The sequence below is a fragment of the Cupressus sempervirens genome, chromosome 5 (genome assembly GCF_028749045.1).
Source record: "Cupressus sempervirens isolate cs-2001-9-10 chromosome 5, ASM2874904v1, whole genome shotgun sequence".
Lineage (NCBI taxonomy): Eukaryota > Viridiplantae > Streptophyta > Pinopsida > Cupressales > Cupressaceae > Cupressus > Cupressus sempervirens.
In genome coordinates this window covers 550,400,817-550,419,202 of record NC_143122.1, presented here as the reverse complement: position 1 = coordinate 550,419,202, position 18,386 = coordinate 550,400,817, and the positions used below count along the sequence as shown (strand labels likewise).

Sequence of the window (18,386 nt, the reverse complement as noted above, 5' to 3'; positions counted from 1 at the left end):
TCAATATACAACTAAATAGCATCTAAGTATAAATGTAGGGTTCCAATATATGTTTGGCTGAGTTAGGGTTATAGAGGTATTCCATATACATATTTTTGTTTGTGAAAAAAAAAAGAGAGGCATGCAATCAAAAGTTACAAAGTAATCTAAGTTTTATTTTGTTCATTGTGGTAATTAACTATCAACACCAACACATCTAAATAAGAAGGTTTATCCTAGGCATGATCTTGTTTTGAATCCCAATTTGGCTGAACATTCTATACCATACCCTAGTGGTGCTATCCCTTAAGTAAACTAAGTGCAAAAATCTATTAAACTTTGACAAGTTGTTTCTTGGAATTTGAGGCACGTACAAGCATATTGTTTGAACATATAGGGTCGCGCGAGACCCCTCTACAATAACCTATCTTATATTTTTGAGACTCTAATCCACTTTCTTAGAGTAGCAATTTTTCTATTTATTCAAAAGTTGCCAAAGGCATTCAATTATAGTTTTTTAAAGTACCCTAATTTTCATTCACTTAATTTCAAGTACAATTCGTTGGTGCCAACCAACTTATTTGGATAGGTAGTTTTTTTCTAGGGATGGTCTTGTTTTGCTTCCCAACTTTCCCAAATGTCTAACTCGACATACCAAAGTGATTCCCTAGGTTAAAAACATTTATCAATAGATACCATTGTATAAAAAAAAAATTGTGTACTAATAATGTCTCAAACTTTGTTAACCATCTTAAAATATCTAAATTCCAATCATGATCTTCTTCAATTGTATTTAAAAAATTAAATATAAATATTAAACAACTAAAATGATAAAAAAGAGACAGATTTGTCAAACGTCTAAAAAAAATATATCTTAGTATAAATCAGATGGACAAAATATCACCTTCAAATGATTTGAAACCAAAAAAAACTTAATGTGCATGTAAATGATAAGTGATGTACGATATATATTTAGTGATTACTGTATTGAACGTACAATGGTAGTAGCTAAGTTATATATTGCTAGTGGGTGATAAAGAAGTCCAACCCAATAAATTTCTTCTTGTGTCAGATACTTCGATATATGCATTTAGCATTATTGCATAGCTCAATTATAATTTGTTGGAAGGTGACGACAAAGTCCAGTCCATTAGATAAGACACATGCCAGACACTTTGATCATCACATTTGATCGAAGCTCAGCTTCGACTATAAGTCACATATATGTATGAGTTCATGCTTCCAAGGTCGTTAGAACTCCTAGCTTTTTCTGGCCGCTCATTGACTTTCAGCACTTGACAACTCTGTCTCCAAGAAATGTTGCATTACTTGCCAGTAACGCTCACCACCCATAAACCAAGTATTCATATGACTGCCTCTTGGAAATTCTTCAAAGATGCACCTTTGATTGTGCTTCGCTTTTTCATATAGCATGCGCATATGGGCTGGAGGAACCAACTCATCTCGAGAGCCAGACAGGAATAAAATTGGTTGCTTAATCTGCAATGCAAAGAGAGAGTCAGAAAATGATCTAATGGACAAACAGGAAAAAAGTACTTTCCCGTAGAGAAAAATAAGTGTAAAAATTCCCCTCTATATTTAATACTACTATTTGTCGATATCTTCTTCAAAACGTCTTTCTACCATGACTAGGCCTAAAATATGCATCATCAGATTAAAATCATGATTTTTGGAAAGAAATGTAGGAATTTTAGTCATATTTACATATATGATCATAACACCCTGATTTTGAATTGGTAGTTTGAATGGTTTTGTAGTGCTATCTTTTGTAGTTTTTTCTGTTTCATGGCTGTCATTTGCTGTTTAGCTGTTCTCATTGCTATATCTTTTTACTTCTAAAAGGGTCCTTTTGCTGCTAAATCTTAAGGATTGTAACCTGTATTGCTCCCCAAAAGATTTGGGGGTTACCGAAGACTTCTTAATCTGTTGCCTAGAAGATGGAAACCAATCAAATGTAAGCATTATGATGTGTCTTCAGCTTATCTATTCTAATATGGGCATTCCACTTTATTGTATTCTCCTTCTACGACAATTATTTAGCAACGTTTCCTCATTTCTGTTTGCATTCCATCATAGGGAAGCTATTGCAAAAGCAATGGCATTATAACTGAAACAGAGGAAAAATGCTCTGTAATTATAAACTACCACTGCTTAATTCAATTTACTCACAGAAGTAAAAAAAAATGAATATAAAAAAGGAAAGTACAATTTATAACCGAATTTCACACCAAAGTATTAGTTTACAACCTCACCTGATCTATAATAGCAATAGTATTCCATGGAGAACGAACCAAAGAGTTAAAAATTCTTGGACCATTGGAACCAATAAGCCACTTCAGAGGAGGTAGCACAACTCCAGCCATATCCAATATCGATGTAAATGTATTCTCTAGTATCAATGCTTTAATCTGTGCTATGCCAAGGAAAAAGACGGTGAAGTTTTTTATGTATGTCCTTTAATATCTCCCAAAAAAGCTCTGAAATAATAAACACCAATTCATTGACATAGAGGCCATGAGTTCACTCTAACGACAAAATCCAGTAGAGAAATTTAGTTTTCATATAATATCTTTGTAGATCTAAGAGTTTGTTTGTTGTTTTATATCAGATTAACATGAAACTATTATCAACATGAATCTGGAATGTGTCTGTGAACCAGGAACTGTGGAGACAGAAAAAAACACAAATTTTTGTATTTTATTTACATCAAACTGTAATCACCACAAATTGGAAATCTGTCTGTGAACCAGAAACTACGGAGATGGAGACAATCACTCAAAACAATTCATATACCCTGGGAAGAATTTCAAGAAAAACCCAGCATCAAATAAATACCTCATGTTGCATCAATTAAAAACGGTTATAATGCAATAAGAAAGCTAAATGTTGTGTCTCGATGCCATGGTCTAAATCTAGCAGCACCTTCTTGTTCCAAAAGCAACAAATTTAGAAAAATTGTATCAGTCCAATGCCACTAGCCTTTGTTATAGGCTAGAGGGAAACAAAAAAACTTCTTAGTTTTCCAAATTGATATAACAGGTGAGATCTCCCAAGAAATACACCCTAGTTTGACCCTAAAAGTCATCCAATTTCATGGCAAAACCCCGCAGTAAAAGCACTTTTGTGTGATCCTAAATTAAATGCATCTCCAATGTTATAAGCAACATTATAAAGTGGCCCCTAGGTTGTCTATCCTAGGATGATGTCCACACCACGTCTACTACACCAAGAAACCTTCTTTGCCAACTTAGTCATCTTCTTCACGGAAAAAAAAAATGACTTTCCATCAATACCTTCTTAACCACCATGTTTCTACTGACAAGTGCAAATGTAGCATCAATACCTTCTTTGCAACCATGTTTCTACTCAACTCCAAATGTAGCTTGGCTCATGTCCTCAACATCCTAAAGACCTCTACATTCTTTCTTCATTTGTGACACTTGTTTAGACCCATTAAACTTTCTTCCACTAGGTAAATTATGATCATCACAAGAACCATGTAACCACGACATCCACCACTCAAAGCACTAGCATCTAATTTGTACAAGAAAAGAGTATATAAAGGTTGATTTGCAGGAAAAGCATTTGAGTCCGTATGGGAAAATGATTTGCAATCCTCCACATAAGATTTTTGTGGCTTAGAGTTTTGGTACTAGAACGTACAGTCTGTGAATGTTGTGTTATTCTATTTTTAGGTCTATAGGGGTTTGCAGGTGGTTGTGCTTTGTTGTTTTCTGACAGTAAGTCTAGCTATCAGAAATTGTTAAGATGGGTTAGCAGAATGCTCCACATTTCTCTGCATAGGGATTTCAAGTTGTGCAATTTGGTTGACACGTTTTTGAAGTATCTAAAGGTTGATATGCAAGAAAGAGTATTTGAAGTCCGTATGGGAGAATGTTTTAAATTTGTCCGCATTAGATTTTGATGGTTTGTGGTTATGGTAAAGCAATGCACAGTCTGTGATTGTTGCACCATTCTATTTTCAGGTCCACAGGAGTTCAGAGGTAGTTTTGTTTTGTTGTTTGTTGACAGTATGGCTAGCTGTTAGAAATTGTCAAGACAAGTCTGGAGAATGCTTGAGACTTCTCTGCATGACATTTCAGCTTGTGCAGTTTGGTGGACATGTTTCTAACATTTGTGTAGTGTTCCAGATCATATATCTTATGTTGGTTTTCTCCGCAAGTGAAGATATGTTGTTTTGAGTGCGACATGGTTGTCTATGCTGGTCTATGGCCGCCTTAGTTAAATGTTGTGAATAGATATATGACTTATTGGTCGAAATATGCTTGGAGGAAGAGTTAAGAGGTTTGGTTAGGTTCTGTCGTACTGTGATGTGCTCTGCATGGCATCATGTGCATTATAGAGTTTTTCAGCCTAACAAATTAATGAGCTATATTACTTTGCTACATGTTTCATTTGGGTCCGGCCTTGGAGAATGTTGTGATGCTTGTGCTTAGATAAATCATTTATTGGAGGTGTGTTATCATCTATTTGGGTCCCCTTTATCTCTTGGGGTGGATCAAATTGGATTTAAATGCTCAAGGTGTCCGACTTTGTGTAAATGATGTTTATCTCTACCACAGCTGACCTAGTTGTAATTTTAATCTGACCTAGTTGTACTTTTAATCGATCAAATTGAAATATATATATATATATATATATATATATATATATATATATATATATATATATATATATATATATATATATATATATATATATATATATATATATAGACATGCGATTGAAAGAGTCGATGCGTGAGGAAGAGTAGATGTATGTGGATTGATTTGTGATGGAATGTGAAGTCAGTGTTACGTGAATGTGAAAGAGTGCAAGTTTGACAAAGTTGTAGTTTTTGATCAGGAGATGATATATATTTGTACTTCATCATTTACATGTGCTTGCTAGAAGATTGTTTGCTCTTTTGGAAACCAGTGCAAATATTTATTTTGCCCTAAGGTAGTAGGCCTTAGCCTGCAAGTCCTTTAGGTAGCAGTGTGCTTCCATGGCAGAAAGCCTAAAACAAACATTGTAATACTCTTATTTATATTGTGAGTAAGATTCTCACTGTGTTTTTTCCCACATTGAGTTTCCATAAAACACATTGAGTTTCCATGTAAATCTGATGTTCTTGTGTATGTGTTATCATTGCAATACCTTTACTGATGGTTGGTTAGAATTAATGTTGATCATTAAGAGATTGTGACAGAATAGTTAATTTTTTTTGTATTAAGAGATTGTGACAGAATAGTTAATTTTTTTTGTATATGTATACAAATCAGCATCTATGGAGACAGAAAGAATCACACAAACTACAATAACACCTCATATGCCTCAGAAAAACAATGTTTTCTTCCCCAACCTACTTGCTGAATAACAATGTTTTTTTTCCCAACCTACTTGTTAAATACACCTAGAGACTGGTGGGAGGGGGTGGGGAGGGATTAATCAGTCTTTAACACACTTAATCTTTTTACTGTAAATCCACGTGTGATGTGAAAAATGCAGATAAAGAGTCCTATGATTTTATTAATGATGTTGTGCCCTGTTATCACTCACACAAGATCTTTGTGATATACACAAAACCTTGGTGGAAAGATTGGAAAAGGCGTGTTCATACCACTTTCCACAAGTATACTCCCAACAAAGGTAAGACAATTTTATCTCCCTACATCAGTCTATACTTCAAAAGAAAACATAAAATGGTCTCTTTAAACACCTCACATCTGGAACAAGCATTTTCCAAACCATTTGCAATTATATTGTGGAACAAATGATCACTTTTAAGACAACCAAACATCTATTTTGATTTAAGTGCTTGTGAAAAATATGCACGGTCTTAGATTCTTAAGCTCTTACACTTTAGACCAGAGCCCTTCACTTGATACAATGTCGTTCTAGGCTCATTTTTTTGCTAAATTTGTCCAGCTTTACCATGCTTTCAGACTGGAGATATTATTCGTCGTTCAAAGGGATTGAAATATAGCTATGGACACCGAAAAAAACTCAACTCACTCCAATTCTTTAATGATTAACAATTTGTTTTGTAAGATCCAAATTCAAACCAATAAAGGGGCCCTAGAGGTGGCACATCTACAAATATTATTGGATCACCAATACAATGCTCCTTGTACTGTGCTCAGATTCCCTTATCTTTGCCACCTGACAGGAAGTCTCCCTACCAGAACCAAAAGAAAGGATGCCCTAACTCCCTTGATGCTGCTCTTGGAACCACTGGAGATAGTCCTCTCCTACACTGGCTGGTCAGCAGACTAGGTGGACTGTGCCACCACTAATCTACCATGATAGGAGCCTCCTCCTATCATGTCCTTTATAGATTTTGCAACTTTGTCTTTTATTTCATGTTTTAATAACTGTGCTCAGCTGTTTCCTTGCAAGAGCTGAGTGTTTGTTATGTGGTTGTTACCTTTCGAGGACCACTAGGAACTTTGACTTGTTTGTGTGGCTTTGGAATGTCATCCTGATCCATTCATCTTTTTTTTTTCTGGATAAATTGGATTCATATAGTAATATGTACTTGTAGATTTATTTCATCGGAAAAGAAAAGAAAAAAACCATTCATGTTTTTATTTGGTCCTAAATTTCCAGTGAAACGCACCTTTTCAGGATTATTTTTGGCAAGCGCTACTCCAACAGCCCCTCCCAAAGATCGCCCAAAGACAACTATATTTGATCTATCAATGTCAGTCCTTAGAAGCAGATGTTCCAGTGCTGCCTGATCAGGTTATTTACGTAAGTAACATGGCCCAAGTGTTGTGGTGATCACAATGGCATAAAAGATTAAGATAACCATTCTATTTTAAGCGCAGAAATATTTCAATGTCTAAAATGACTCACTTGTGAATCACGGATAATGCCAGCTTGAGATGGGTAGCCATCACTTGCCCCATACCTGATTACATTATAACTAAATTACGTCAGACTCTCTCACCTCTAAACTCCACGTGATCAAACTCCACACCGAGTATCCTCCAATCGGTGGAAAAATACCCAAATCAATACGTTAAAAGCAATTGGGATATGATGACTGAACACAATGGTAAACAGAAGACATTCAAATTTAGAAGGTCTAAAGATTGTAACACACCCTCTATAAGAAAGCATGAAAATGTTGCATTTCAATTTTTCTAGCATACTGCTAGTAAACTCAAGCGCGTCCCCTATATCTGCAGAACAAATTGTTAAGGTATTTCTCTTTTCTAATATGACAAAGTAATGTTTTCCAATACCATTGTTTCAACAATACTCCACTGCCTGTTAAGCAGCAGAACCATAAAGGATACTTCCCGCATTTTCTTGAAAATACAGTATTGTTGGATCTGCAAGATAGGGATCTCTGTTAATATTAATAAAAAACATTCAAAAGTTTTGAATTCAAACAGAAACAATAAGAATATAGGAATATCATCAAGGTTGCAACAAAATTGATGGATTGTCATATCCCACAATGAAAATTTTCAACCGAGCTTTAGAGTCGGATCAAATATAACAAAATAAATCCATACATTGTCTTACAAATAATGTACAGAATATTTAAAAAAAGGCCAAGGCAGCGACAATTAAAGTATCAAGCTGCCCGAAGGAGGAAACGGTTACTCAATAACCTCAAGAAAGATACAGCCATTTAAAACATAAGTTCATTACTTTAAAACAACAACTAAGTGGAAAGAGAAATAAGACCGGCAGTAAGAGGCCGATTCACATCATCCGACTCCGTTGCAGCCGGGTTTGCCTGGGCCATCCCAAATTGGCTCCCATTGAGTTTAAGTTTCGAATTGGGACCTGTAGAGTGTGGAAGGCGTCTGAGAAACCAGGCATGGAGGCGAACACCATCAGCGGAAGTGAGGTAAACATCTTCATAGTTTAGGTGGAGGGTAGCAGGGGTAATTGAATAGCCCTTCTTCGTGCCGGGCAGGACAGGCACGTACACCAATCTCTCCTGGAATGTCACCAGAAGTGCCGCGCAGGCGCCCACTATTCCACCCGCTCCATAAACAATTGGCCTAATCGAGTTTCCCATCCTTCTTTCCCTGCAATACGATTTGCTAAATCAACATGTATGGCGATGTGGCGTAATGTTAAGCAAGTTCACATAACTCTAAGTGAGCTGGATTTGATTATACCTTCGAGAGAGGGAGAGGGTATGCCATGAAAGAGCAGAAATTCGATGCCTGTGATCATAATTTTCGCCAAACTTAGCCTGCACGAAACTCTATCAAATTGTTCGAATCTGAACACCCCTTTCTGTACTTTAATAGACTTTGCCGGCATAAGTTTGAGCAGGGTTTGCTATTGACAAAAGCTATTGAGACGGGAAAAAAACGATACGGGCATTACCGTTTGGTTGCTGGAATAGGAATAGAAAATATGGAATATGTTTCTATTTTTCGATTGGTTCGTCAATTGAAATAGGGAATGGGAATACATATTTCCATTTTGCTGAGCTCTCACCCATTCCAAAAAATAGTTGTTATTGGAAAAGCTATTCTCATTCCCAATATTGCATTCTTATTCTCCATTCCTATGCTTGCAACCAAACGGGCTAAGGGAAGAGACCCATAGCCGTCCAGGGTAACTTCATATACCTAGATCTATCAATTTTTTCATTTGGTTTATGGAAGATGATGGGAATTGGTTTTTTGACAATTTGGATTTGCAAAATTTTGCATTTGTTTCAAAATTGACAAAATGGAATTAGAATACCCGACTTCTAATTTTGTCCCAAAATCAAGTTATCAGACTTCTCACTAGCAACCAGGAATTGAAAATCAAAATTTGGGTACGTTTTTTGAGCAGTGTAAAAATAATAGATTTAACTATTTTTTGGTGTTTGCCTGCAATTTCAAGCTTACACATAAAAATGTATCTTTCCACTCATCTTCCGAGTGAAACAAACGGTTCAAGTAAAATCCCAAAAATAAGAATGAAGATTTGTAAAACCTTGATTTGGTTAAATTGTGGGGTTGTTTATTTCACAGAATTAACAAAATTGGGTTTTGATTCAAAACTTGGTTTTGCCAAAATCAGGTGTTGAATTTTGAAATCTGATTTTGAAAAAATAATTTGTCCTGTTTGGTTAACCTAGAAGATGAGTTGGAAGATACATCTTCTACATTTGGTTTGTAAAATTAGAATTGGAATTTAAAAAAAAAAAAATCATTTTAATTTTTTTTTTAAATTTACTTTCTAAAAACTATTTTAAACAATAATACCATGGTTTGGCATATTTATCCAAACTTGGCATGAGACAGAATTCACCTTACTCACAGGTAATATAATCATAGCCACCATCATATGACAAATGAGGATAATATTATAGTCTCTAGTATAACAATGTCCTCAAAAATATTCGAGATGTTGAATATGTAGGGGGATAGGAAGCGAACATGGATATGCTTGTCTGGGGTGAAGGATCTGAACAATCCAGCCCTTCGACTATCCAACCAGGCAACATTGTGCAGGGGATATAATAAGGCTAGCCACCGAGATTTGGCAGCTCTTGAAGAGAGGTGTCGATTTAAATGAATCGAGAGCCCTAAAATAGATTACTCTACCTGCATGAACCTGGTGAAGTGGTCGGAAAAAGCCCATAGAGTTTTCCATAGAGGTGATGGTTCTACAACCATCCCAAAATGGAAAGGGTACCCTTACAATAGTAAGGCATTCGTTTTCTGCAGCAAGATTGAATTCAGATGCATGGATCAGGGGTGCATCTCTTTTCTGGTTGGGTGGTGCGAGGTTTAGATATAGATACAGGGGGACCATCTTTTGTAGATGCATGCAAGGAGCCTTCTAAACCACTATTGTGGGCCATAAAAACACCAATGAAACTTTTTGCTTTGCTTGGAACCTTCTTTGCTTGCTTTACAGAACAGGTTGTTGTGACCTTTTTCATTAGATTGTTGTCCTAACTCACTGCACCTTCCATAGGCTAATAGAATCCACAGTGTCCATGCTAGGTGGGATCGAAAGATGATGCACCAAAGATGGGCACACGTACACACTTGCGTCTTCAAATGCCTCAACGCAAATCATTTGTTTCAATTCTATTGCAATCCTTAAAATAATAAACCTCGAATTCACTTCCCAATTCCTGGTATTTTGATGGAAGACTGATATCCTTGTTTTGGGTCAAAATTAGAAGGCTGGTATTCTAATTCTGTTTTAACAATTTCAACCCAAATGTCCATTTTGACAAAACCGAATTTTGCCAAACCCAATTCTAGTTCAATTCCACAAAACAAACAGGCCCTGAGATTTATAGAAATCATGATTTCTACAATTCCACGAACCAAACAAACACTTAAAGAAGCTAAGGTTCCAACATTTGAAGAGGTCATAGAGTGCTTAGTGGTTGAAACAAGACCACAAAAGAATATTACATTGGTAAAAAATAATCTTCTTTGTTTCCATCAAATGATGTAAACATCTAAAACAAAAAAAATTATAATTGATAATAATAATAAAAGTATAATTATAATTTTCGTAAAACAAATTAATCATGTAGGAAACTTTGTAGTTAATTGTGTTCAAGTTGGAGGAGTACTGGGATGGGTGACCTACTGGGAAGTCCCAATGCTTCACCTTTGTGAGCATAACCTAGATCCAATGAGTGCTAAGTGTTATATTCATTCTCACAAGAGATGGGTTCGTGTGAACCACTGCTCATGAAATATGGGTCAATGAGTTTGACTCAAAAACTATGCAATTAAATCTTGATAGCAATATCACAATTAGACTTGCTTTGGAAAACATGTCCTATTTTGATGAGCTTAAGGGACTTTCTAATGAATGGTTCATAAGGAATTACACCTAGTGAAGGTTTTGCAAATGGGGTTACAAGCATAGTGGGTTTAACCAAGGGGAAAATTCTGTAGTTAAGCATGCTCGAGCTAGAGTAGTAGTGAGATGGGTGACCTCTCAGAAAGTTGCATTGTTTCACCTCTATGAACATCACCTAGATTTGATTAGTGCTAAGTGTTCCATTCATTCTCATGAGAGATGGGTTCGTGTGAACCACTTCTCACGAAATATGGATCAATGAGTTTGACTAAGAAATTACATAGTTAAATCCTAATAGCAATATCATAATTTGAATTGATGTGGAAAAAATGTCCTACTTATCAATTGATGAGCTTAAGGGGCTTTCTAATTAATGGTTCATAAGACACAACACTTGATGAAGGTTTTACAAATGGGTTTGCGAGCAGAGTGAGTTTAACCATCGGGGAAACTTTGTAGTTAAGTGCACTCAAGCTGGAGTAGTACTAGGATGGTGACATCCTGGGAAGTCCCATTGCTTCACCTCTGTGAGCCTCACCTAAATACAATGACAACTAAGTGTTCCATTCATTCTCATGAGAAATGGGTTCATGTAAATCAGTGCTCATGAAAATTAGGTCAATGAGTTTGACTAAAAAACTACACAATTAAATTCTAGTAGAAATATCACAATTTGACTTGTGGAAAAGATGTCCTTTTTATAAATTAATGAGCTTAAGGAGCTTTCTAATTAATGGTTCATAAAGCACAACACTTAGTGAGGGTATTGCAAATGGGGTTGCAAGCAAGGTGGGTTTAACCAGGGAGGAAACTTTGCAGTTAAGCACGCTAGAGTTGGAGTAGTACTAGGATGGGTGACCTCTGGGAAGTCTCCTTGCTTCACCTCTGTGAGCATTGCCTGGATCTAGTGAGTGCTAAGTGTTCCATTCATTCTCACAAGGGATGGGTTCATGTGAACCACTACTCATGAAATATGGGTCAATTAATTTGTCTCAAAAACTACACAATTAAATCCTTTGGCAATATCAAAATTTAACTTGATGTGAAAAATATGTCCTACTTATCAATTGATGAGCTTAAGGGGCTTTCTAGTTAATAGTTCACAAGGCACAACACTTGGTGAAGGTTTTACAAATGGGGTTGCAGGTAGAGTGAGTTTAACCATGGACGAATCTATGTAGTTAAGCACACTCAAGTTGAAGTAGTATTGGGATGGGTGACCTCTTGGGAAGTCCTACTACTTCACTTGTGTGAGCATCACCTAGATCCATGGAGTGCTAAGTGTTCCATTCATTCTCACAAGAGATGGGTTTATGTGAACCACTTGCTCATGAAATATGGGTTAATGAATTTGACTCAAAAACTACATTGTTAAATCCTGATAGCAATTTCACAATTTGACTAGCTGTGGGAAATATGTTCTACTTATCAATTGATGAGCCTAAGGGGCTTTCTGATGAATTTCTCACAAGGTACAACACTTGGTGCAGGTTTTGGAAATGGGGTTGCAAACAAAGTGGGTTTAACCAAGGAGGAAACTCTATAGTTAAGCATGCTTGATTTGGAGTAGTACTGGAATGGGTGACCTCCTAGGAAGTCTCGTTGCTTCACCTCTGTAAGCATCACCTAGATCCAATGAGTGCTAAGTTTTCCATTCATTCCCATGAGAGATGGGTTCTTGTGAGCCATTGCTCATGAAATATGGGTCAATGAGTTTGACTCAAAAACTACACTGGTAAATTTTGATAGCAATATCACAATTTGACTTGTGGAAAATATGTCCTACTTATCAACTGATAAGTTTAAGGGGATATCTAATGAATAGTTCATTAGGCACAACACTCAAAGGTTTTGCAAATGGGGCTGCAAGCAGAGTGGGTTTAACCACAAAGGAAAATACTTACTTAAGTGCACTCAAACTAGAGTAGTACTAGGATGGGTGACCTCCCAAGAAGTCCCATTGCTTCACCTCTGTGAGCATCATGAACTATCCCCGCTATTGGGGTTAGTCTGGGACAAGTAATACCTGCAAAATAGTCGTTAGAATCACAATAATAACAAAACTAACTATATTATTGTACCCTCTAATTTAACCCCAATCTTAAAGACATCTCTAGATCGAGCTTCCTAGCTCATAGCTACCTCGTTGTTTTCCTAGGAGTGCACCCCTTAAGATTCTTCTTGGACGGGCATCCTCTATCCAAGGCCAATCATATATGCATATGTTGACAATATTAGAATATTGTGGCACATTGGTTCTCGACCATGGCAGAAAATGGATATCTTAATATCTCACATGCTCCATGATTCGAGTCCACATTGATTCTTGTCCATGGCAGACAATGGAGATCTTAATATCTCACATGCTCAATGCTTCAAATCCACATTGATTCTCATCCATAACAGACAATGGAGATCTTAATATCTCATATGCTCCATGCTTCAAGTCTCATTAATATCCATGGTGCTAACTCCATAGGTTAACACAATATTATCCACAAGTATGATTAATTAATATAAATAAATTCATAAATATAATTAAACAAATATAATCCATAAACATACCTTTCTTACCTTCTTCTTTTCTTGGTCCATGTGGCTCTATCCTTAGTCAGCCCTTCAATGAATTATTCCTTCTAGATTATCTCAACTCTATATTTATTTTCTAAAAGTCTTCCTTTTCTAATTATAAGGAAAAATGATAAAATATACTTTTTTGTTTCTTCTTTTTCAAGAGTCACAACCTTTCATAATACAAATCCTTTGAAAAGTCACAACACTTCATAGTTATAATTCTTTCGAAAACTCACAACACTTCATAATTAAAATCCTTTGGAAAAGTTTCAATTCTTTATAATCAAAATATTTTTGAAGAGTCATAATTATTCATAATTATGACCCTTTCAAAGGTTCACATCAATTCAATATCATTGATACCGTTTTAGAAATTCACTTCCTTATTTTCTTCATATTGCTTTCCTCTTCTATTTTTCCTTTTTGAACCCCTCCCCTCTCCTCTTCTTTTTTCTTCTCTCTAAAATAAACCCTCCTCCCTTTTATATCTTAATTTTAAGGAGTCATGTCTATTTGTTAAACATCTTTTGAGTTTTCATTAGATTTAGTTAATTTATATTATTCTAATATTATATTATTTATTTACTTACTTATTTATGTTTATTATTAAATTCTATTTATAAAGTTAACATACTTTCTACAATATTGTCTCTTGTATTTAATTTTATTTCTTTATTTACTCATTGAAATTTTAGTATTTATTAATTATTTAAAATATCATACTAATTATTATTTCATTAATAATATAGATTAAATAATTATTATTTCCTAATTTTATATTTTAGTATTAGTTTTAATATAACTTTATTATCATTATTTATTTTATAACATTGTATTATCTAATTATTATTAAAATTATGTTTTAAAATAAGGATATGACACATCATGTATATTTAATGAGTGCCAAGTGTTCCATTCATTATCACGAGATATGGGTTCATGTGAACTACTTCTCATGAAATATGGGTCAATGAGTTTGACTCAAAAATTACACATTTAAATATTGATAGCAATATGACAATTTGACTTGCTGTAGAAAATATGTCCTACTTGTCAATTGATGAGCTTAAGGGGATTTTTAATGAATGGTTCATAAGGCACAACACTTGGTGGGATTGCAAGCATAGTAGGTTCAACCATGGAGGAAACTCCGTAGTTAAGCGCGCTCGAGTTGGAGTAGTACTGGGATGGGTGACCTCCTAGGAAGTCCCACTGCTTCACCTCTATGAGCATCACCTAGATCCAATGAGTGCTAAGTGCTCTATTTATTCTCATGAGAGATGGGTTCGTGTGAACCACTGCTCGTGATATATGGGTCAATGAGTTTGAGTCACAAATTGCATAGTTAATTCCTAATAGCAATATCACAATTTAACTTGTGGAAATATGTAATACTTATCAATTGATGAGCCTAAGGGGCTTTCTAATGAATGTCTCGTAAGGCATAACACTTGGTGAAGGTTTTGCAAATGGGATTGCAAGCAGATTGGGTCTAAGCATGGAGGAAACTTTGTAGTTAAGTGCGCTCGAGCTGGAGTAGTACCAGGATGGATGACCTCCCAAGAATCTTTGATAATTCACCTCTGTGAGCATCACTTAGATCCAATGAGTGCTAAGTGTTCCATTCATTCTCATGAGAGATGGGTTTGTGTGAACCACTGCTCATGAAATATGGGTCAATGAGTCTAACTCAAAAACTATTTATAGTTAATTTCTAATAGTAATATCACAACTTGACTTGTTGTGGGAAATATGTCCTACTTATCAATTCATGAGCCTAAGGGGCTTTCTAATGAATGGTTCATAAGGCATAACACTTGGTGAAGGTTTTGCAAATGGGGTCACAAGAAGAGTGGGTCTAACCATGGAGGAAACCTTTTAGTTAAGTGCGCTCGAGCTGGAGTAGTTTTGGAATGGATGACCTCCTAAGAAATCTTGATGCTTCACCTCTGTGAGCATAACCTAGATTTAGTGAGTGCTAAGTATTCCATTTATTCTCACAAGAGATGGATTTGTGTGAATCACTGCTCATGAAATATGGGTTGATAAGTTTAACTCAAAAACCACACATTAAATCCTAATAGCAATATCACAATTTGACTTGTTGTGGAAAATATGTCCTATTTATAAATTGATGATCTTAAGGGGCTTTCTAATGAATGTTTTATAAGGAACAACACTTGATGAAGGTTTTTCAAATGGGGTTGCAAGTAGAGAGAGTTTAACCATGGAAGAAACTTTGAAGTTAAGTGCACTCAAGATTGAGTAGTACTACGATGGGTGACCTCCCGAGAAGTCCTATTGCTTCACCTCTATGAGCATCACCTAGATCCAATGAGTGTTAAGTGTTCCATTCATTCTCATAAGAGATGGGTTTGTGTCAACCACTACTCATGAAATATGGATCAATGAGTTTGACTCAAAAACTACACAGTTAAATCATGATAGCAACATCATAATTTGACTTCTTGTGGAAAATATGTCCTACTTATCAATTGATGAGCTTAAGGGGTTTTCTAATGAATGGTTCATAAGGAACAACACTTGGGGAAGGTTTTGTGAATGGGTTGTAAATAGAGTGAATTTAACCATGGAGGAAACTCTATAGTTAAGTGCGCTCGAGCTGGAGTAGTACTACAATGGTAAGCTCCTGGGAGTCTTGATGCTTCACATATGTGAGCATCCCCTAGATCAAATGAGTGCTAAGTGTTACATTCATTCTCATCAGAGATGAGTTCTTGTGAACTACTACTCATGAAAAATGGGTCAATGAGTTTCACTCAAAAACTACAAAGTTAAATCCTGATAGTAATATCACAATTTAACTTGTTGTGGAAAATATGTCCTACTTATCAATTGATGAGCTTAAGGACATTTCTAATGAATAGTTTATAAGGCACAACACTTGGTAAAGGTTTTGCAAATAGGGTTGCAATCAAAGTGGGTTTAACCATAAGGGAAACTCCACAGTTAAGTGCACTCGAGTTGGAGTAGTACTGGGATGGGTGACCTCCTGGGAAGTTTAAGAGCTACACCTCTATGAGCATCACCTAGATATGATGAGTCCTAAGTATTCCATTCATTCTCATGAGAGATGGGTTCCTGTGAACCACTTCTCATGAAATATGGGTCAATGAGTTTGACTCAAAAACTACATAGTTAAATCTAGATAGCAATATCACAATTTGACTTGATGTGGAAAATATATCGTACTTATCAACTAATGAGTTTAAGGGGCTTTCTAATGGATGGTTCATAAGGCACAACACTTCATGAAGGTTTTACAAATGGGGTTGCAAGCATAGTGGGTTTAACCATGGAGGAAACTTCATAGTTAAGCATGCTTGAGCTAGAGTAGTACTAGAATGGGTGACTTCCCTAGAAGTCTCGTTGCTTCACCTCTATGAGCATCACCTAGATCCAATGAGTGCTAATTTTTACATTAATTATCATCAGAGATGGATTCGTATGAGCCACTACTCATGAAATATGGGTCAATGAACTTGACTCAAAAACTACATATTTAAATCCTTATAACAATATCACAAATTGACTTGTTGTGGAAATATGTCCTACTTATCAACTGATGAGCTTAAGGGGCTTTATAATGAATGGTTCATAAGTCACAACACTTGGTGAAGGTTTTTCAAATGGGGTTGCAAGAAAAGAGGGTTTAACCATGGAGGAAACTACATAGTTAAGCGCGCTCAAGGTGGAGTAGTATTGGGATGGGTGATTTCCCAGGAAGTCTTAGTGCTTCACCTCTATGAACATCACCTAGATCCAATGAGTGTTAAGTGTTCCATTCATTCTCTTGAGAGATGGATTTGTGTGAACTACTACTCATGAAATATGGGTCAATTAATTTGACTAAAAAACTACACAATTAAATCCTGATATTAATATGACGATTTGACTTATTGTGGAAAATATGTCCTACTTATCAATTGAGATGTTTAGGAGATTTTTAATGAATGACTTATAAGGCACAACACTTTGTGAAGGTTTTGCAAATGGGGTTGCAATCAGAGTGGGTTTAACCATGGAGGAAACTCCATAGTTAAGCACACTTGATCTGGAGTAGTATTGGGATGGGTGACCTCATAAGAAGTGTTGGTGCTTCACCTCTGTGAGAATCACCTAGATCTAATGAGTGCTATGTGTTTGATTCATTCTAACAAGAGATGGTTTCATGTGAACCACTGCTCATGAAATATGGGTCAATGAGTTTGACTCAAAAACTACATAGTTAAATCCAAATAACAATATCACAATTTGACTTGATGTGGAAAATATGTCATTCTTATCAATTGATGAGTATAAGGGGATTTCTAATTAATGGTTTATAATTCACAAAACTTGGTGAAGTTTTTGCAAATGGGGTTGCAAGTGTAATCACCTAAAAATGGTCATCTAGACTATTAGCCCCCTTCTCAGCATTTTAGCTAAATTAATTTAATCATTTATCTAGACCAAATTTTTAATAATCAATTTATTTGATTATAACCTATAGTTTGACTATGCTATCCTAAGTTCATTATTTGATTAAAAGAACATGTCCCCTTTTAATTAAATAAAAGACCCCATTCTTATAACCCACTTAAAGTGCACACATAAAGTCCTTTTTCTATTTTGCAATTAAAAGAAAAGGCTTTGTGACTTTTGTCTTATATGACAAGTCAACTTATATTCTATTGGTTGATTTGTGTGTGCACATGGATCACTCCTCTTTTCAAATTCCACCGTTGATCATCCACCATCTTCATCTTGATCTCTACCGTCCATACATCTTTAAAAGGGAGAGAGCTTTCCCCCTCAAAGCATCCATCCATCTTTTGAATATTGTTATGCTGCAGGTTTTCTAACAGATTTCTTTGGAGCTTTGTGGAGAACTTCTATTTCTTGTCTACATTCTCTCATACCATAGCATTTTAGTTTAGATTCATGTTGCATATTAGTTTAGCTTCTATTTTGCAATAATCTATCTCACATAGCTTAATATTTGG

At 35.7% G+C, this 18,386-nt stretch overlaps 1 protein-coding gene across 3 annotated transcripts; it reads right to left on the bottom strand.

Annotated features, from left to right (window-relative positions):
- Positions 1-917: 917 nt before the first annotated feature.
- Positions 918-8,249, bottom strand: LOC149557114 (alpha/beta hydrolase domain-containing protein WAV2-like). Of its 3 annotated transcripts, XM_089831826.1 has the most exons (8): positions 8,148-8,249; positions 7,705-8,054; positions 7,308-7,343; positions 7,112-7,190; positions 6,862-6,916; positions 6,623-6,739; positions 2,253-2,408; positions 918-1,479 (listed from the first exon to the last, which is right to left on the bottom strand). In XM_089831826.1, exons 2-8 carry the CDS (start codon positions 8,042-8,044, stop codon positions 1,258-1,260), a joined length of 1,005 nt encoding a protein of 334 aa, XP_089687952.1. In that variant the 5' UTR covers positions 8,045-8,054; positions 8,148-8,249; the 3' UTR covers positions 918-1,257. The 3 variants fall into 3 exon arrangements, with proteins under 3 accessions (XP_089687952.1, XP_089687953.1, XP_089687954.1); XM_089831827.1 differs by having other exon boundaries at positions 7,705-8,249; XM_089831828.1 differs by lacking the exon at positions 2,253-2,408.
- Between the last annotated feature and the right edge of the window lie 10,137 nt (positions 8,250-18,386).

Coding starts and splice junctions, on each gene's coding strand:
- LOC149557114 (XM_089831827.1), bottom strand. CDS start 8,044: ATGGGAAACTCGATTAGGCCAATTGTTTATGGAGCGGGTGGAATAGTG. Junction 7,344..7,704: donor GAATCGGCCTCTTACTGCCG/GTCTTATTTCTC, acceptor CCTATCTTGCAG/ATCCAACAATACTGTATTTT. Junction 2,409..6,622: donor CCAAAAATAATCCTGAAAAG/GTGCGTTTCACT, acceptor GGCATAGCACAG/ATTAAAGCATTGATACTAGA.